Below are 20,803 nucleotides of genomic sequence, written 5' to 3' on the forward strand. Positions count from 1 at the left end.
ACAGGATCTTGCTAAGTTGCTTAGGACCTCATTAAATTGCTGAGACTGGCTTTGAATTGGTGATCCTCCTGCTTTAGCCTTCTGAGCTGCTGGGATTACAGGTATGGGCTACCTTGCTCTGCTAGTAAGTCTTAAAACTGGGTGAGGTTTAAAGTCTTAAAACCATTCTTCCTACTTTACTCTTGTTTTACAAAATGGTTTTAGCTACTTTGTATGCCTTTTCACATACATTTTAGAATAACCATGTCTGTATCTAAAAAAAAAAAAGAAAGAAAGAAAGAAAGAAAGCAAGCAGGGGTAGGGGTATAACAAAAACTTCCCTGGAATTCTTTTTGTTTTTTTGGTAACAGGGATTGAACTCAGGGGCACTTGACCACTGAGTCACATCCCAAGCCCATTTTTTGTATTTTATTTAGAGACAGGGTGTCACTGAGTTGCTTAGCACCTCGCTTTTGCTGAGGCTGGCTTTGAACTTGCAATCCTCCTGATTCCCTGGAATTTTGATAGAAATTACAGATCAATTTGGGAAGAAATGATCTCTTTACTATATTTGTTATTAATAGGTATGTAATAATATCTTATTGTGGTTTAATTTGCATTTTCCTATTCCAATCCAAGAACATGTGGTTTACACTTATTTAGTTCTGACTTCTTTCATCAGTATTTTGAAGATTTCAGCATACAAATCTTGTATACTTTGCTAGATTCATACCTATGTATTTTATTTTTCTCTTGATTAGAAATGGTGGGGTTTTTTTGCATTCGATTTCCACATTTTCATTGCAAGCTATAGAAACACATTTTTTTTTTTTTTTTTTTTGGTACCGGGGATTGAACTCTGGGGGACTGGACCACTGAGCCACATCCCTAGCCCTATTTTGTATTTTATTTAGAGACAGGGTCTCACTAAACTGTTCAGCACCTTGCCATTGCTGAAGCTGGCTTTAAAGTCATGATCCTCTGGTTTCAGCCTCCTGAGCTGCTGGGATTATAGGCTGTGCACCACTGCGCCTGGATGAAACACATTTTTTGTTTTATTTGAGACATTGTTTTGATGTTTTCCCAGGCTCCCAAGAGATCCTCCTGCCTCAGCTTCCAGAGTAGCTAGGACTTCAGGTGCATGCCACCAGGATCGGTTCACATAATTTTTTGTTGATCTTGGATATTTTGATCTGCTGAATTTAGTTTTGACGGTTTTCTGAAAGATTCTTAATTTTCTACAGGCTGCCATGTCAGCCGCCAACTGGGACAATTTTATTTCTTCCTTTCCAATCTGTATGACTAACTTTCTTTCTTTTTTTTTTTTTTTTAACATCCTTATTTTATTTATTTTTATGTGGTGCTGAGGATCGAACCCAGGGCCTCCTACATGCTAGGCGAGTGCTTTGCCACTGAGCCACAACCCCAGCCCACTTTATTTCCTTTTTCTTGCTGAATTACACTGGCTGGGACTTTCAGTATGGTGTCAAATAGGACGCGCGTGAGATGGGCTTCCTTGCCTTGTCCTAATCAGAGCGGAGCATCTAGTGTTTTACTATTAAGCATGAAGTTGCAGAGACTTTTGTTGATGTCCTTTAGGATGATGAGGACGTTACACTCTTCTGGTCAGCTGAGTTTTTATCATGGATAAATATATCATTTGATTTGATCCTGTGATTTTTTTCTTCTTTAGGTTTTCTGAAACAGTGAAAAAAGCTTAGAGACTCCTCCCACTTTACAATTTTCTCAGACTTCTAGGGTCCTGGTAACTTAGTTGCTACTACTGGTCTAACTTGCTAAGTCCCAGAGTGCTCCAGGGAATGTAATTCGAGCCCTACTCATGACCAAACACACCAATATAGGAAATGTGGACCCCAGCATCCACTCTTGGAGATTTAGAGTCATACTGGTTCAGAGAAACCCTGATACTCTTACTGCCTTCAGCATGGAATTGACCAAGCTTATCTGACCAGAGGTGCCTTATGTATTTTTCTGCTTTTATTATACACAAACCATTATTGCTACCACTGGATTTTTTCTAAAACATACTTAGGTAGCTACTCAAATGATCTTGTCCCCTAACTTGCAGGTAATCTAAGCAGCTCTGACTAAGGCCCCAGTTAGTAGCATCAGATATAAGATCTCAGCCTACTGCTCCTCTAAACCATGTTGGATCATGTTGTTAGACATGCTAATAAATCAGCCACCATTCCTGCAGCACCAGACATCATTCTGGATAAGAGGAATGTAAATTCATTGCCTATCAGGCACTTGAGGTGTCTTGGGCACTTCCTCCCCACTGAGCCTAGGTTTGAGGAGTACAAGTTCCTGTGGCTTCACTGGGGCCTGTGAATGGGCAGCATGTAATAGTCCTATCAATCTCGCCATTACGGCTCCCTCTCATAGTGAATGGTTCAGGTTTGGGAACACAACCAAAACTGGTCTAAAAAGACTTGAGTCCAGAAATTCTGTGGGAATTTGATGATGCCCAAGTCGGAAGATGAAAGAGACCTTTTCCCCTCAGGACAGGCCTGAGCAGCTGTAACAGAAGACCCATCTTCGAATTCATTTATATTTTATTTGTTGTGGTGCTGGGGATCAAATGCAGGGTATGGCACAAGCTAGTCAAGCACTCCACAACTGAGGTCTAACCCCAGTCCACTACCTCAGAATTTTAAGTTGGAGCCACTAACGAGAATTTCCCCCTACCCCCCTCAAATTAGGTAGAAGGAATCCTGTCACTTGCCAACAGAATCTCACCTAAATTCACATTTGAGACAGGTGCTCAGGAAAAGTAATCACTAAACTGACTTGGCAGGCCACTCTTGATGAAGTGCTGCTGACTACCCTAAAGTTCCACAGCAGAAAACAACCTCTTCTACACTCCCAGATCATCTTTGTCCCCGCATCCACACCCTCAGCTTGACATCATCCGCCACTTCTCACCAAAGAACACAGGCAGCCAAAGGCAGCTTGGTCGATACTTGGTATACATCATACATTTATTAGTGAATATCCCTCTGAAATCAGCAACAATATTAAAAAAAATAATGATTGCACTACTTGGTCAAGCAGAACTAGCAACTTTCATTTTAAAAAAAGTACAAATCTGTTAAAAATTTCAATCAGTATACACATATATATAATACAACATACTAGTTATGTTAAATGCTACAAACCAATGTGAATCCAATGGAATGGAAAAAACCACACATTTAAGCTTTAAGAACCATTTTTTTTCTCTATATATTAGCATTTTCTCAAATACATACATGGGAAAAATGAGGTAACTGTAAAATGTGCAAGGAACAGGGCCCCCGAAATTACATATATTTATATATATATGTTACTATATATATATAAAACCTTTCTAACACAGAACACAGGCGCTGGGCCCAGCCAGAGCTGGGGGAAGGTGCCCACTGTCATGCCTAGGCCAGAAGTTGGTAAATAAAAGAGTAAACAATGACAAGCCCCCACCACAGGAAATCATTGGTAACATGGCATCTATAGCAAGGTCGGCAAATCACAAACATCCTAAATAATTGTTTCATAAATCTTTTTTTATGATGATTTAAAAAAAAAATGTTGTTTCCCCCCCAGTAGCTGCTGTTGGAATCATTGCTGCAGCCAACACACAATCTGTGAGCCTGTTTCCGCCTGCCCCAGGAATGGTAAGGGTTTGGAAAACCTTTTGTTGGGGTGGGAAGGGAGGGGGGTTTTGGAAAGGGTGGTTTTTTGTGTAAAACACGTGGGTTTTCAACACTGCTATAAATATAGAAATGTCACCTGGAGTTATATACAGTAAGACTTTGGGTTCTCCATGGGGGTAGGACCAGGCTGACGGGTCCCGTGGCAGGCTGGGGCAGGTAGGAGGCAGGGAGCCAGGGCAGCTGCGGGGAGAACGAGGGTGGTTGGAGCATCCCTGAGGCAGCAGGCGCCAAGGGCTGCCTGCTAGGATGTGCCGGCCCCACACGCGGTTCGTTCAGGGCAGCAACCCCAGCTGAGGGTAAGAGAGGAAAGAATAGGATCAGAGAAGGAAGGTGGGGAGCTCAGCCAGACCCTACAGGGGCCTCCTCCAGACCTTGGAGGGCAGGGATCAGGCTGGGAGGGGGTCCCCTGGAGGTGGAGGTCCACACCCTCCCTGGTCCCCATCCTCCTGGGATTCCTTGAAGGAGACTCACCCAGGCAGGTGGGAGACGGGCCCTGGCTGGAGAGGGAGAAATGCCCTGAAAAGCGTACGGTCCCAGTAGGCTCTAGGGACGTGTGCAGTACAGTGCATGGCAGTTATCAGCTGAGCACAGACCCCCCCCAACCCTGCCCCATGACTGCCAGCCGCCCAGCCCAGCCCCAGCCGCACACATGCATGCAGGCTGGGCGGCGCCACTCGACCCTTCTCTGCCCCCTGGGCATTAGGTCCTGGTTGGTCCCCATACCCCACCCCCCACCATTAAACCAAAAGGAAAAAAAAATGTCTTAAATATCCACACCCCCAAATCCTACACGCATTTTTGGGCCAAATGAATAAACAAAAACTGCTGCTCCTCACATTCATGCAAAACAACAGGGGAGAAGATTGGGCATGGATCTGACCCTGTCGCTGGTGGAGGGGCAGCCACCAGGAGCACAGGGACCCTGCCCAGTGTGGCCCAGATCCCCTCAGGATATATGTGTCCCAGCTTGGGCCTGTCTCCCATTTGCTCAGGAGGGCTGTCTGGGCTGTCCTACAGTCTGGAGACGGGCTGGAATATCACTGTGCCTGTGGCGAGGGTCCTTGAGACACACAGATACACCCTGCAGAGCAACCTGTGCAGAGCTGGCTGCCCGAGTCAAGCAGGGGGACTCAGTTCCAGGTCCTAGGAAACAGTCTCACACCACCGTCTGTCCACATGCCTGGCAGTGCCCCTGGGCAGAGAGCACACCACTCAGCGCAAGAGACAAGATGACCCAGGACGGCGAGCCCGTTGCCCATCCTGGGGCCAAGGATCTCTACCAGCCGTAAGAGGGAAGCAGACCCCTGGCTCTCAGTGCCAGCAGGAAAAAGAAGGACCCGAGGGTGAACAGGAGGGAGACTGAGCTGGGGATACCCAGGCAGCTCCTTGGCGGGCAGACAGGCAGGCAGATTGGGGAAGTAGTCTTTGGAGCTTGGCAAATGCAGGGGCTTATTGCAGGGGCTTCTCACAGGGAGGACCCTGGCACCAGCTCTGGAGATGCAGGTGGGAACGAAGGGGCAGGCCTGGGCCATTCCCTCCCCGTCCTCCCTGGGTCCCCCCGAGTTTCCAGAGCTTCGGGCAGGGTTCTCGTGGGCAGCTGTGGGGCTTCACTCAGCCTCCCTGGGCACCTCGGAGGCATCAGCTCGGCAAATGGGACATGTCCGGTTAGCCTAGGGGAGCAGCAGCAAGTCAGGATTCACTCTCACTTGTCCTCCGTCCCACCCCTTAATGTTCAGCTGCCTGGTGAGGACTTGGTCCCCGGAGCCAGAACTTCTGGATGATGGCAGGGACAAGAAGAGAAGTTCTCCAGGCTTGCCCTGCCCCTCACCATGGGAGGAATACCTGGGGCCACCGTACCTTCAACCACTTGTCGACACACTTGGTGTGGAACTCATGGTTACAGGGGAGGACTCGGAGTAGCTGCCGCGCCTCAAAGTCACTGAAGCAGACCACACACCTGGAGAGGAGCACAGTGTCACTCAGCTGCACAATGATGGCTGAGGGAAGGCTCACCAGAGTATAATTCTCCTTGAAGGGACTCTCATTGCAGCCCAGTTGTTTAGGGGCAAGAGATGGTGGCATGGAACTCACAGTGTCTGCTCTGACTGATGGCTGTCTGGGTTAAAGCGGTAAGATGGGAGCTGCTCTATGTCTGCTTTGGTGAGGCCTCTAGGCTTGGCATCTCCCAGCCGCTCAGCCAGGTTCAGAAGGGCCTAGATAAAGGCAGAAGGGGAGGGTCAGTAGCACTCAGGGCTGGAGGTTTCCCAAACCCCACCTCCCAGCACGGGAAGCCACGGAACCTCATAGTTCTCCATTTCCACATCATCCACATCCAGATCCAGGCTGATGGTGGGCCCCATCGCTGTTGGTGACATTGGCAGCATCGAGCTAGAGAAGGAAGGTATGGGGTCCCAAAGTCAAGGTTAACATGGGGTGGGGGCGGGAAGAACACAGAACTGCTCCTCTAACTCTTCCATGAAAAGTCCACAGCTCTGCACAGTTTACCACGGGGACCCTGGTGCTTGTTCTAGGATGGGAACTCAACAGAGTGTTGTGTGGATGTGGCTTGCTGGGGATACTGGATGGCTTCGGACCTAAGGTCTCCAGGACAATGGGGTATCACAGCTCTGGGGCAGATGTGCTGGTACTTACAGGAAGTAGGGCAAGAAGCTTGGGTAATAAGGTGGTGGCGGTGGTGGTGGTGGTGGTGGGGGCAGTGGCTGTTGCAGGCGGTATCTCTGGGTGCTCAGTCTTCGTGGCACCATGTGGGAATATGACTGCAAGAGGGGGGCCGGACATAGGTCAGCCTTCAGGCCTGCTTCCTGAATGCCCCAGAGCCCGGCTGAGAGGTGGAGGTGGCACTTACCATCCCAAAAGACAGCTCCTGGTGCAGTGGATCATGGGGCAGATAGTGTAGGGGTACTGAGGGGGATAAGGCTGGGCCTGGGGCAGAGGTGGAATAAGTGAAGCCACCTAAGGGGTGCTGTTCACCCCGCAGGTCCACATCATTATCGAGCCGCTGCAAGGGCTAGAAGTGGTAGGGGTGGTAAGTCACAGAAGTGATAAAAGAAATGCCCAACCCTCCCCTCCACTCTCCCCCTTTAGCACAGACCCAACCCCAAGACACATATGCCCAACCCTCCCCACCACTCTCCCCCTCTAGCACAGACCCAATCCCAAGACTCACATGCCCAACCCTCCCCTCTACTCTCCCCCTCTAGCACAGATACAACACCAAGACTCACCATACGGGGGTGCTGGGTCTGCAGTGATACAAACTGCCCAAGAGGCGCCATGTGGGCGGGCTGGGGTGGAGGGGCTGGTGGTGGCGGGTGCAGGATGTAGTGGTCACTGGAGATGAGGTGGGGGTAGGTCTGGTAGGGCACAGGGAGCTGTTGCATGGTGCATGCCTGGATCAGCTGCTGAGAAAGGGGTAAGGGGAGGGGGAGGCTGGAGAAGGTTCTGGGCTAGGCCTTAATTTGTGATGAGGGCCACAGGCTATTCCATCCAGCTAAAGATCCCCATTGTAATACAAACCCAGTAGTCTCAGTGGATCTAGAAGTCCCATCTCTGTCTTAGGCTCCCAGGAGGACATAGTATTTTAAAGACCCACAGCCTTCACTCTAGCACCTCTGCCAATGTAAGACACTGGGTACAGGGAGGTCCCTGAACCTGAAACGCTCTATCACTACATGTGAGCATGCTTTGATACATCTTTTCAGGACTATGGACTGGAACCATGACAGCCTGGGGGAACACGGGAAGCTCAGCTCAGTTCAGGGGGAACACCGGAAACTCAGCTCAGTTCGGGGTTGCTGCGTAGCTGTCCTGGGGGAAGATAGCTGCTTGAAACCGGGGCAAGGGTAGGAGAAGAAAGCACCCACTCACCGGGGGTGGGAGGCAGCACAGGGGGTAGTGCTGCCCACTGAACATCACGGAGCATGCTGGGAGCTGCTGGGCACTGCAGCCAGGGATGTGTTGGCTTGTAGGCAAGGGGAAGCCTTGGGTGGTCACTGTGGTGACTGTGTAGGACAGAGGGACAGGTCCCTGGTGCACCTGTGAGTAGAGAGAGAGCCAGGGAACTGTAGGGAGGCCCCACCACTCAGATTACCCTCAGGAGAAAAAGTCCTGCCAGGCTCAACTCCCAGGTTCCTGTCCCTTCTCAGCTAGGGATTTAATTAATTACAGACCAGACTATTCCCTGGCCCAGGGACCCCAGGGAAGGACCTCTAGAAATTCAGGAAGGCTACCTATCTCTTTCAGTCATTCACTCTGTGGCCCCAGGGAAAGCCCTGCCTTTGTTTGGGCCTCAGTTTACCTACCTGTAAAACAAGGCTAATAATGTCTCCCACAACCATGTAATGAGTTAAGCAAGATGAAATCAGGGTTTTGTAGCCTTTGCTTCTTAAGACTGGTTTGTCAAAGGCTGGGGGAGTGGACAAGTGTTGTGCCTACCTGTTCGTGGAGATCAACCATGAACGGGCTCTGCTGGGTGGCTGGGTGCAGCATTCGGGGGCTCCCGCCGGCAGGAGCCGAGGCTCGGTGCTCCTCTAAGGGGAGGTGTGGTGGTCGGGGCAGCGGCTGCTGGGAGGGTAAGCGCTCATCCTGGGCAGGTGGGCTGGCCAGGGGGCCCTCGTGGCTGGGGCTGCACCACAGAGAGGAGGCCCCATAGGACTGAAGGGGTGCCACTCATTCACAGAGCAGGGAGAGAAGCCAGGGTTGTACACCCACTGGGGAGGGAAGATAGCTTGGGACCCTGGGCCCCACCCCTCTGGAACCCCAGGCCCTAGTCAAGCTGGCCACCTCAATACCAGGCCTGGGAGATTCCCTCTTACCTTCCCCAGAGCTGGCCTGGAGTGCTGCTAGGTCCTGCAGAGAATCGCCGCTGACCCACAGGGATAGAGGGTGGCCACCTAGTCACTGCCAGAGCCCATGGTCGCATCAGGGGAACAGTGGGTTGGAGGGGCTAGGCCAGGGCTCACAACCCTAGGAGGCAAAGACACTGAGGTGTGGATAAGTCCAGTCACTGGCCCCATTACAGGCTGGGGAGACTCAATTGAATCCCTGCAGTATGACTGCAGGGGCCAGTGATGTTCATTATGCTCCTGGGCTCCATGTGCACCCTCAGAGTGGCCTGAGGGGCCAGGGATGACAGATTACGGACAGGCTCTGCCTGTAAGGAAGTAGGCCTCAGCTTCCAGCTCTGTGAAATGGCATCAAGTCCCCTCAGAGTTCTGGCTAACACATGTTGGGGCCAGCTGGTTCCAGCAAGGATTCTAATGGACAGGACTCCTGGGTACTGACCCCCGGTATGAGGACTTGGGCAGGGACCTTCCTTTCCTTTTGCCATGGGCTGCAGCTTGGCCTCCAAACACCTTCCCTTCCATTTGGCTGTTTCAGAAGGGATCCCAAAGAGGCCTGGAACCCAGTTCTCCTCCCACTATCACCAGGTAAGAGGTTCCAACCTGTTTTCTGCCATTGGGGGTTTTCAGCTCAAGGCAAAGCAGTGTTTTCTTTCCTTGACCAGTTCCCACAGTGCCCACCCCAGTGTGACTTAATCTATCTACTCTTCAAGAAAGGTATTGTTAGAGCATTTGGCAGAGGAAAAAAACCAAGGATCAGCAAGAGGAAAGGACTGGCCCTAGATCCCACAGTAAGCATTAAAGCTAGGATAGGGGCCACTACAAGCCTGTTCCTGCATCTAAGTGGTTACTGATAGCTTACTGGGTCTGGCATAGGTCCTTGTTCTGGGGAAAAGTCGGGGGTCCTAACACAGCCCCCAAAGTGGAACGTGGGGCCTACTAAGGAAAAAAGGGAAGCAAGACCCTGAGAGAGGAAGTTGAGAAAGAGTGGGCGGGGCGGGACCTCCTCCCCAGAGTCAGAGAGGGGGCCCAGGTAGGGGAAGCTGAGGGACTTGGTTCAATCCCAGGCTTCCATTCATTAACTTCATAGGTTGGGATAAGGCCCTGGCAGGGAAAGCTCTAGAACCTGTCGGTTCCTGCAAAGTTGAAGGGTACATCAAACAGGGCCAGCCCTTTGTTGTTCATGCCACAGGGAAACCCCCTCTACCACTTCTCCATTTAACAATTTTCCAATACATCCTTGATACCCAACTTGAAATGTCACCTCCTTATTTGTCAATAACACAGCCAGGGAGCTGGTGTTAACTGTCAGTTCAACATCTTGTTTCTTCCTGCCAATAGCTACAAGAACCATTTCCTCAGTGCTGGGCTTTATAAGCTTGGGCCCTAATTCTGAAAATGAGCCTTCCTAGGAATTATTATCTCCGCTTCACAGACAGTGCCTGGCTGAAGCCACACAGGCAGGAGGTATATAGGTTGGAATTCACATTTCTCCCCTAACTCAAGAGCTATGGCACTCAGAGGAGGGTATGGACAGGGTGCAGTGACCACTCTGTGTCTAGCACAGGGCAGGTGTTATAAATGTGCACTGAAGAAAGTCAAACACACAGGTCCAAGGCCACATAGTCTGGCAGTGATGATGTTAGTGCCAGTGATTAAAAACCAGGAGATTACAAAAACAACCTCTCAGGGGAGGGGAGAAAAGTGAGAAATCCGGTCCCACTGGACCTTATTTCTGCACGCCTTCCTCATGTGCTCTCCAAGCCACTCTAGCCCATTTTCTGCCTGCCCACCATAGACGACAGTGTTTATGAACTCTGGGCATGGGCACATCCTTACCACACATGTATATACATAGCCCTCCTATTTCCTGCTATCCATCTACCAAGCAAACAAGGGTCAAGGGAGACACAGATAACTGAAGCAACAAACTCTTGGCCCATTCCCTCTTTGGAGGTTCAGGGAACATGGGCACCTACATTTTATCAAATTCCCTAGCAATTTCTATGGCACAGTCAGGTTTGGAACTTCTGCTCTAGCTGATTCCAGAGATCTAGGGAGCCACAGTTCTGCCAATGAGAAATAGTAACAATAAGAACTATAACATTTCTCTGTGCCAATTTGATGAGTCCCCATACAACCTTCGGAGGTAAGTTCACTGAGGCATGACCCAGTTTGACCATAAAGCACCCATGTTTAGCCATCAATTCAGTAGCGGCCAGTGGCCTCAACTGCTCATGGGTGCTAATCCCACAGAGACCGGTCTGTGGGAATCTGTTCCATGGCCAGACCTCCTACAAAGGCACCTAGTCTTCAGGAAAGGTAAATAAGGAGCTGAGAAAGCAGACCAGCAGACAGACAGCGTCAGCCATCACAGCCCCATACCTAACACCCCCACTTCTTGCTGGAGTCTTGGTTGAAGACTTTAGGTACATGGCTTCCCCTTTTCTGAGCTTTAGCTTTCTTATCTTTAAAAGGGGAACAACCCACTAACTGCCTCCCAAGGCTCTTCAAGGACTGCAGTACAAGTGATTTGTAAAGTTTGAACTCAGTTTGGGTGTGAATGATCATTATCAGAAAATAAGATACAGTGACCTCCATCCCCAAACCCCAAGCAGAAAGAGGGCACTACTTTAAGCACAAGGAACACAGGTTGCAAAGGGGACACACCCACTGCACAGTTGACAAAACTGAAGCCCAGAGAAAGGAAGAAACTTGATCTAGGCCACAAAACCTGAGGAACACAATTGGTCCTCACTGGCTCCCTATGCTCAGACTCTCCCAATTCCTTTCTCTCACTGGCATCAATAGCCCAAGGAAGAACCACCAAATCCAACTCTATTCCAAGCCATAAAAGAGGCTGAGAAAGCACTGTCTTTCAGGCACCTGTGAATAGCATTGTTGTGGAGAGAAACCAGTGAGGCCGAGTTGGAGGTAGCAACTTGCTCAAGGTCAAACAGCAAGGGTGGCCAGCTTAACTGCTCTGCCTTTCCACACTAACGCTCTGCTTTCAAAAACGTTAGTGTAAAATGGATTGACTGTCCCCTTTCTAAATCCAACCTTGCCTAGAAGCAGGTATCTCACTTTGCACTGACACTCCCACATCCACCTACTTCCCTGTCAGCCAACTCCCTCAGTCCATGGCCCCATGCAGATACCCTGACCCTTGCTTAAGGAGCCCAAGCCTTTTGGGCCTGGGGTCTGCTTGCAGGAAAGACACCCTTTTGCAGATGAGCAAATCAGACCCTAGGAGCATGAGTAAACTCAGGCAGGAACAGAAGCCCCTACCCTACTTTCCTGCCCCACCCCCACCCCAAAGAGGAGCTCTCCAACGTGTGGTGCCTGGAGGCGGTTGAAGGCGGGACCACCACATGCGGGGCCATAAGTCTTCGGCTAGTTCATACTCTCTGGGTGACCTTGGTCAAGGAAATCCCTTAGCTTCTGAAAGTCTCAGAAGCCCCAACTGTAAATGGGGTAGAAATCTCTCTTCCCCGGAATGCCACCCAAAGGCCGCAGGGGACAAGAAAACTGGAGGTCATATTAGAAGGGGGAGGAAAGCCCGGGTCCCTAAGGGGCGGGCTCCTCTCCAGATCTAGCCAGGCGCAAGACGTGGGGCTCCAGGAACCTTCCACAGCCATCCCTGGGGATGGGGTAGAGATCTGAGACTCGGGGCCTCCCGCGTCCCTTTCCTATTCCTTTGTGCCACGCTCAGAGGGACAGTCGGGGTGGGAGGCCAGACTGCAGCGCCGGGGCCGGAGCGCTGTGACTTTAAGAGCCGAGGATCCTGGACCATGTGCTCGGCGTGAGACAAAAGCAACAACAAAGGAAGTGGCGGCCGCAGGGGGAGGGGGCGGCTCCTTCCTCTCCAACCGCAGCGCTCTACCTCTGGAGAGGGGAGACCCGGCCCGGCCTTGGAGGGCGCAGGGGGGCTTCCCTGATCTCAGGGGTCTCGCTGCTCCCAGTCCCTACCGCCCGTGATTAACCCCTGCAGAGCCAGCTGGATCACTAACCCCATTCCCCGGGGAAAGAAACTGAGTTTCAGGGGTGCGGGAATCGGGAGTTATGGGCCTTGGCCCTGACTCACCTTCGGCCGCCCGGCCACACGGTGACTCCTTTGTTCGCGATCTAGAAAGGCTAGGCCGGGCAGGGGGGCGGGGGGGGCTGCCTGGACCCTTTAAGAGTCCCCGCCCTGCGGAACAATGTGCTCCCCTCCCCACCCCCCAGTCCGGGGGCAGCCCGGCTCCTTCCGGGGCCCTCTCTCTTTGTTGTCCGCCCGACGGCGTCCGCCTCGCGAGGCCCACGCGCAGTCAGTCTTTCTTGGCCCAGGCCCTAGGGGAGCCGAGGGACGCGCAGGACGCAGTTGGTTTGCGCGGCTGCCGGCGGCTGGCCCTTTAAGAACTGGCCGCGGCGGCAGCGGAATGTAACAAACCCCACATTTGATTCACAACATTCGAAGCGGCGGGGTCGCGCGCCGGGTGGGAGGGGGACTCGCGGGAGCGCGCCGGGAGATTTAGGCAAACAGTAGCCGGCTGCAAGCTTGCGGCGGTCCCGCCCCACGCCAGGAGCTCCGCCCCACGGCAGCGCAGAGAGCCAATCACTCATCGCAGCCAGGCACGTGACTGGCGGACCGCCATCTTGAAAGACAAGATTTTTTTTTTTTTTAAATCTCTTATTCGCTTCCACCTTCGCACTTAAAGCGACCGCAGCAGCCACTGTTAAAGGCAAGGGGCGGGGCAACAGAGCCTGATAAAAAGCTGAAGACCTCGGGGTGCACAAGACCGATGAGCAGCAACTCAAACATGCTATGCAAACTCGCTAACTACTCGCGCTTCTGAGGCTTAGTTTCCCTGCGGGAGAAATGAGTCCCGCCAGCAGAGCCGCAGCCCAGACTTACTGTGTCATGGTCACCTCCTTGGGGACCAGGTGCCGCTCCGCACACTGAAGTGCAATGGGGCTGACCTCCAATGGGACAGGGCAGCCGGATCGAGTACTTAGGATGGCTACAACAGCCCCGGGCCAGCAACCTTCCCAGAATGACGTCACCTCCAAGAGCTGCAGCACCGCGATGACATCATGATCCGGTCGCCCCACATCTCCTTGTTTATACTGTGCGGCCCCTTTAATATAGTGGGACGGCCTAGATTGCCCAACAGACCAATGAGGGGCGACCCATGCAAACGAGCTAACGTCTACCAGGTGGGGAGATTGGTCCTGCGCGCGTTGACGTCACAGAGATAATTAGCCGCCCCGCCCCCAACGTGACCAGGGGAAAGGGGCGGGGAACAGATTGTAGTTTAAGATTAAACTAGAGTCACCAGGCGCTAGTTACTTTTGGCTGGGCGAGGAAGTTTTGTGTCACGCTTCCATACTTAAGTTTTCTATCCCTCCCAGCAGCTATACAACGAGAGATTATGACAGTCATCCCATTTTACAGATGAGGAAAATGAAGATTAAGAAATACCTAACCTGGGTTGAGGATGCGCTAGCCTAGCATGTGCCAGGCCCTGGGTTTGATCCCCAGCACCTTAGGGGTGGGGGTGCATGCGCACGAGCCTTTACTCGCCCCACATCACAGAACTGGTAAGTGTGGGGGACAGGCATTTGAACCAAAGCCAAGCCTTGTTATCCTTTGCCTGGATGCCTCCCCAGAGAGACATGATACAAAATGCAGTGTAACACATCAATTGTATAAACAAACAAAAATCAGTAATATCTAGAGCTGTCCCAGAGCTGGGGACAAGCCTAATAAAGACTGGTGAGTGCAACCGTACAACTAATAACTGAACCCCTGTACAGCTACAGGGATATTTCCATGGGGCTACTTCCAGGACATTTTGAAACAAAGTGCGAACGCAAAGTTTATGATTTATTAAATCTGTGTGATGGACTACAGGGTGGGGCTCATTTTTATGCTGCTTGGGTATTTTGTAACCCCGAATTTGTTTTTTGTTTTGTTTTGTTTTTGTGGTACTAGGGATTGAACCCAGGCCCTTGCACATGCTAGGCAAGTACTCTACCCTGAGCCAGCCATAATCTCAAATTTTAAAATAAAAATTGAATCTAAAATGCTGAACAGGATGTAACGGTACTATCAATATCTTTAATTGGATATATACATCTGAATAGAATATTTCTAAAAGGATATCCAGGAAACTGATTAACAGTTGTCCTCAAGGGGAACTGAATCAGAAGGATAGACTTTTTTTGTATATTAACATATACATTTGCTCATTTAAAAATTTTCTAGAGTACAAGCTACTGGGAAATTTAATTAAAACTACCATATAAGAGTATGTTTTAAGTTTTTTAAGCAATAAAAGCTTTTGTTTTCTCGAAATCAGAAATCACTTTTCAGTAGAGGTGTCCATTGGAAGAATCCAGAAAGAAGTTTGGGGAACAGACTTGCTTATCACATGTCAAGTAGACCAACAACAAATCAGTATTACTGTGGATGCACATCCTAAAGATGGTACCCAGCAGGGTATTTGCAGATCTCTAAGCAACAGAAGATCCAAGTTCTTGATACAGTGCTACAGATGTTACCTGGAATGCACTCGACCACTACACACACCCTAGCTCACACAATGATCTCTTCAGTTGGCTCCCTATCATCAATTCTTCCTTCACCGCCCATATAATCTTAACCTTTTAATTTTCCCCATCATATAAAAGCAGTTGGAAAACCCTCCCCACATTTAAAGGTGTCTACATCTGTAAGAGCATCCCTTGCTTCAACAGCGGCAGAGTTTGCAGTGACTTCCTACTGCCAACGACACATTGTTAAGTCTTTGGGGTGTACTTAACAAATTCTCTCTGTCCAAACCTTTTGGGTTCACCTCTCCTCAACTCTCTCCCACACCATGGCGGTGCTCCCTCTGGCCTTCCCCACCTGTCTTGGATGCCCTCTGAATCCCTACCAATCCATTCCTCTTTTTTGCCCTTTGAAGCTGTGCTCTCATCTCACCTCTTTCAGGAAGCTGCTTGTGATATCTCCAGCCTGTACTGAACTCCTCCATCTATGCACACAGGGCTAGTACCCTGACCTTCCCCTCATGCCATTTAATTTGCACATGGCCCTGTCACAATCACTGCGTGTCTTAATAATCCTCTTGCTGGCTGAGAGGATTCAGCCCTTTTAAGTGTGCCAACAGTCGGCCTTTGCTGGAAGTTAGGCAGCACAGGGGTGACCCAATCTCATTTTACAGGTGAATATTTGAGACTCACAAAGACAAAGTGACTTTGCCAAAAAACCCACACAATACCTTACACTTCTCACCCTCAGAAAGGGACTTTCCAGCCATGATCCAATCTCTGACTGTGCCATAATTTTTGTCTAATATATCCTCAACTCCCCCTACTCACCTGTGGCAAAATCCTGCTCAAGCTTTGGGGACAGCTCAAAGACTACTTCTTCTAAGCCTTCCCTAACCTGCTGGCTTGTTCTGGCTTCCCCCCAGCAGAATTGTCACACTGAATCACAATAGCAGAAGCCTGTTCCCAGTAGGGCCCAGACACCAGTTCAGGGCCTGGCTCATACTAGATGATGGATGCTCAAAGCAAAGGCTCTGTACTTGCCCCTCATCCTTGTCCAGGAAACTCCTCCCCATAATCTCTCTTGCAAAACTCTTTTTTTTTTTAACATTTATTTTTTAGTTGTAGGTGGACACAATATTTTATTTGTAAGTGGTGCTGGGAATCGAATCCAGTGCCTCACGCATGCTCTACCTCCGAACCAAAACCCCAGCCCTTGTACAACTCTCTTATTTATCCCCTGTGTCTAGGCATGACAGGAAGTCCTCAGTAAATTCCCAGAGTCCCTTGGAGATCAACTAAGGTCAGAGGTCAATAAGATATCTTTTCTGGGCACAAGGAAAGCCAGTCCGGAGCAAAGTGAAAAGGGGACATAAATTTATCAGATATCCTAAATTTTCAATACAAGGCAGAAATCCGAACTTTTCTTCAAAATCCTATACTTTGGAACTACAATGTGAGGATGTGGCCTACAACTCCCTATGTAGTGATATGTGTCTCTTTCTGGTCACACTTGCCCCCTTTAAGGCAAGTGCTATTTACTCTCATACTAATAAAAGTGGTTCAGAGACAGGAACTCACTGCCCCAGAAAGGTGGCCAGTGGGCTCCAGAAATCAAAGGTGGGGGTAGCTTGCTGAGTGTTTTGTGGAAAGATGCAGGTGCAATGTGATATTGATCCCACATTGGGACAAATGTTATGTGCCAATGTTTGTCCCATTTTACAGATGAAGAAACTTAAGTGAGAGGTGATGAGTCACCATGTTACACAGCCATTAAGAGGCAACCCTAACCCAGGGCCTTGTGCATTCAAGGCAAGCGCTCTACCAACTGAGCTATATCCCCAGCCCTTAGGATCACATTCTTGAAGTTTGGTTCAGGCAAAGCAAATGCCAACAAAGGCCCCCATAATTACTCAACTTGCTCAATAATCAAAAGCAAGAGGAGGGACCTTGTGGCTCAGTGGTAGAGTGCTTGCCTAGCATGTGTGAGGTGTGAGACACTGGGTTCGATCCCCAGCACCATATAAAAATAAAAACAAATACAATAAAGGTATTGTGTCCATCTACAACTAAAAAAAAAAAAAAAAAAAAAGCAAGAGGAGACCACAGAGGTTCAGGGACTAGCGGGTGGCTCCAAGTCACACAGAGCAGATGAGAGCCAGAGGGGCTCAAATCCTAATGCTTTCAAGTATAAAGCACTTGATGATACTACATTCCAGCTTCCTCCTCCAGAACTCCTTTGCAGCTGGGAGGGGTTTGGGCAGGCTGAGGCCGGAAGAGAAGGGTGTGGTCATCACTTCCTGCTGGGGCCCTGCCCAGCCAGGGTTTCCACCTACTCAGAGCCTGGACAGCAGGCTGCCTTCCTCCCCCCTTCAGGGTCACAGAGCACTCCACTCTTCTTGCATGGCTCCTCAAATCCTCCTCCAAAGAGGCAGGGTACAGTAACCTTCCCAGGATAGAGCTGGCAGGAGATAAAGAGACTGATGTACCACCTCAGGGGAAAGCAGAGCCTGGTAGAGCCAGTTTAGGACTCAGACCTCCCAGATAACACAGAGTATCAGACTTGAGCCTAGAGACTCAAATACCTGGGAGCGAGTAGACAGGTTCCCTGACAAATCCTCTCTGTTTAGAGCAGGACTGAATGTATCTGAGGGCTTAAGTTTTGGCTTCCTTAAAAAGAACAAGTTTGTGCAGATGCATCAGTGGGGCAAGGGTGCTGGGTGTCTTGTAGAGATGTCAGGGTATGAGGTTCATGTCTGCAGCATTCTGGCTCCAGTTTTGAGACCCAAGGTAATTTATTTGCCTTCTCTAAATCTTGGTTTCTCATCTCTAAGATTGGGCAATAATGATAGTTCTAATGACAGTGACATTTACTGAGCACAAAGGATCAACCCAGCACTGTTGTTCATCTCCTTTAGGTTTCTAAGAAGTTAGGACTACACTAATGGTTAAATGAAGGAACTGCTGTGTCTTAAGAGCTCTGTGACCTTGAAGAAGTCATGAACCTCTGTGAGGCTTTTTTATCCAGGTGTAAAATAGGGATGAGAGTACTGATCTCAGTGTGTTGTGCATTTTGTGAGACACTTGCCTAACTTTCTGGTTCCGGATCTGCATTTGGATGTGTGAGCTTGGTGTGTGTGTGTGTGTGTGTGTGTGTGTGTGTAGGGGGACTCCCTTTTTTGACTCACCCCAGTCCCTGTAACTCTCAGCACTGGAGCTGTCAACGTCCACAAAAGGATTAGGAACCACGACCCACTGTTCACAGATGATAACCTGCATCTGCAGGAGTACAGTGTCTGGCAGACTCGGGAGATGAGTTCAACCGAGTGCCCCATTTTTCCTCCACATTAAATGTCCCCTTTCACCTCTTCTCCTTTCTGGCTCCCGGCACCAGCTCGAATAGAGCTTAGTGACTTTCAAACAACAGAAGCTGTGTGGTCTTGGAAAAGACACTGATCCTCTCTTGCCCCCTTGGAATGCAGTAAGGACGGCTGGAGGTCTGTTGCCTGGACCGGCAGCCGCTACAGGGCAGGGCCCGGGTCATTCTGGTTATTCCAGTGGCTAGCACAAAGGGCTTCGGTAAAAATGTTTGGGACCGGCATAACGAGGCCTTAGGACTGCAGCGCCTCTTAGGCTCCCGGATGTCTGGATCTCAGCTGAAGTGGACCCACCCGGGGGGGCTGTGATCAGGGCAGGCGCGGGGCGCAGGGCTCAGTGGGACTTGTAGTTGCCCGGGCATCCCCGAGCTGAGGCACTTGGATAGCTGACCGGCGGAAGAGAGCGCCACACTGGCACCCAGATGCACAACAGCTAGTTCTGGCTGTGAGCACACGCAGAGGCCTCGTTGGAACCCCAGCGTTAACTCTGCCAGCCCGCGGCCGCCCCCTACCGCTGCGTCCTCGTTGACCCTGCGCCTAGGGCGCTCGGCGCAGGGTCGCAGCCGGGCGTTACCTGGGGCGGTGGTGGGGCTGCTCCCCGACCCCGCGGCAGCTCGTCGCTCCCGCTGCAGCCCAGGGTCTCGGTCGGGCGGCGGCCCGGACGCCGCGCCTGCCGCGGGCCCCCCCTCTGGGCTCGCACTGTGGAACCGTCCGCGGACCTCACCACCCAAGGGCGCGCGGGGGAATCCACGCTAGCTTCGGCCCTCCCACCCAGGCTCCCGAGCAAATGGAACCGGCTGGACCGCACCAAGCGAGGGGGTGGTGGCCGGCGGGAGAAGGCGGGCGGTTTTCGGCCACGCCCACTCACGTTAGGCGGCAAAGTGTGCGCAAGAGCAAAGCGCCCACTTACTACCTCTGTGACCTTGGAAGAGGACTGCGTCCGTTTTCTCGTCTGTGAAATAAGGAATTATACGACTCCGTGGCCTTTCAAAGAGTCTTTGCTTCCCGGAAAGTTTGTGCCCCTTCCCCAGCCTCGGAATGGAGCAGGGGTTGCTGGTAGACCTACAAAGAACGGGCTCAATAGATCTTGGTTCCTCCTTTGGGCCATTTTCTGGATCTCTTGTCATTTTCTCGTCTGCAAGATGGAGCGATGAGGCTTTATTCAGGAGAAAGTTGGGAGACTCCGGTGACAAGAAGACACTTGCCAAGGGATTGCAGCTCTGTTCCCACGTTCCCTGTATACCTAACACTACATAGGACTGGACTAGAGCTTGACAGACCTGGGAGCCCCAGCCCCAGAGGGAGCAGGTTAATAGATACTACAGCTCCCAGAGGGTGACGCGCTGCCAGGTCTCCGGGGACCTGTAGGCCACGCCTCCCAGGGGCTCCCCGCGGAGCGTCCCGGTTTTCTTAGGCCAGGACTTAGCTCCTATGCTGATGTTGGTTAGGCACACTCGAGGCTTAGTTTTTTTTTTTTTTTTTTAATTTCCATAAAATGTATTCTTTTTTATTTTATTATTTTTAAAAATGTGTCATTTTTTAAAAATATTCTTTAGTTGTCATTGGGTCTTTATTTCACTTATTTATATGCAGTGCTGAGAATTGAACCCAGTGCCTCACACGTGCTAGGCAAGCGCTCTACCACTGAGCCAAACTCCAGCCCCTCTTTTTATTTTTTTATTTATTCTAATTTGTTATACATGATGGCAGAATGTAATTCATTTCGTATTACACATGTAGAGCACAACGAGGTTAGTTTTTAAAGATTCCTTTTTTGGTAGAAGAGCAACCTGGAAAGAGCACTTTAAAGGGAATGTGTGCCTTGGAAGTGGGCTCAAGGGTCTGGGGTTCGAGGACAGGGAGAGATATGGTATCGTGTATCCAAAGTTCTTTCTGGGGTGGGAGGCAGTGAATGAATCTGAGACAACAAGGAGGGCTGTTCCTGGGCTGGTCTACTAATTGTAAACAACAATTAATTAACTTTGTACCCTGTACAGAGTGTAGCATCAAGGGATGACTGGGACATTGAGGAAAGATTGAATGGATTTACACTAAGCAGCCATCTTCAGGCTCTGAAGGTGACCTGTGACCTCTAGGGTGGGGATTAGAGGATGTCTCCATGTTGCATATGAAGAAGTGGCCGCTCAGAGAGAAGAACTAGCCAGTGTGCTTCAGCCAGTTAGGGAAAAGCTAGCACTTGGTTTGGACTTGATCAATTTCTGAGCACATAAGGGATGAACTTAGCAAAGATAGTCAATGACGTTTTTATGACCAACTTTTTGAAAAAGCACCCACTTAAAACAGTGATCATGAAGGAACCCTAATGTGTATCTAAATTGTT

The 20,803-nt window shown here is 50.3% G+C and overlaps 1 protein-coding gene across 8 annotated transcripts; it reads right to left on the reverse strand.

The window, feature by feature from the left end:
• Nucleotides 1–2,960: 2,960 nt before the first annotated feature.
• Rnf44 (ring finger protein 44) lies at nt 2,961–19,727 on the reverse strand. Of its 8 annotated transcripts, none has more exons than XM_076856583.2 (11): nt 19,529–19,727; nt 8,528–8,678; nt 8,148–8,337; nt 7,581–7,748; nt 6,938–7,114; nt 6,559–6,720; nt 6,345–6,469; nt 5,993–6,080; nt 5,784–5,905; nt 5,550–5,649; nt 2,961–5,362 (listed from the first exon to the last, which is right to left on the reverse strand). In XM_076856583.2, the coding sequence occupies exons 2-11, from the start codon at nt 8,632–8,634 to the stop codon at nt 5,300–5,302; spliced, it is 1,302 nt and encodes a 433-aa protein (XP_076712698.1). In that variant the 5' UTR covers nt 8,635–8,678; nt 19,529–19,727; the 3' UTR covers nt 2,961–5,299. The 8 variants fall into 8 exon arrangements, with proteins under 8 accessions (XP_076712698.1, XP_076712693.1, XP_076712699.1 ...); XM_076856578.2 differs by lacking the exon at nt 19,529–19,727 and adding an exon at nt 19,037–19,202; XM_076856584.2 differs by lacking the exon at nt 19,529–19,727 and adding an exon at nt 19,037–19,201 and having other exon boundaries at nt 6,938–7,111.
• Nucleotides 19,728–20,803: the final 1,076 nt, after the last annotated feature.

This window comes from Callospermophilus lateralis, chromosome 5, assembly GCF_048772815.1.
Source record: "Callospermophilus lateralis isolate mCalLat2 chromosome 5, mCalLat2.hap1, whole genome shotgun sequence".
NCBI classification, from domain to species: Eukaryota; Metazoa; Chordata; class Mammalia; order Rodentia; family Sciuridae; genus Callospermophilus; species Callospermophilus lateralis.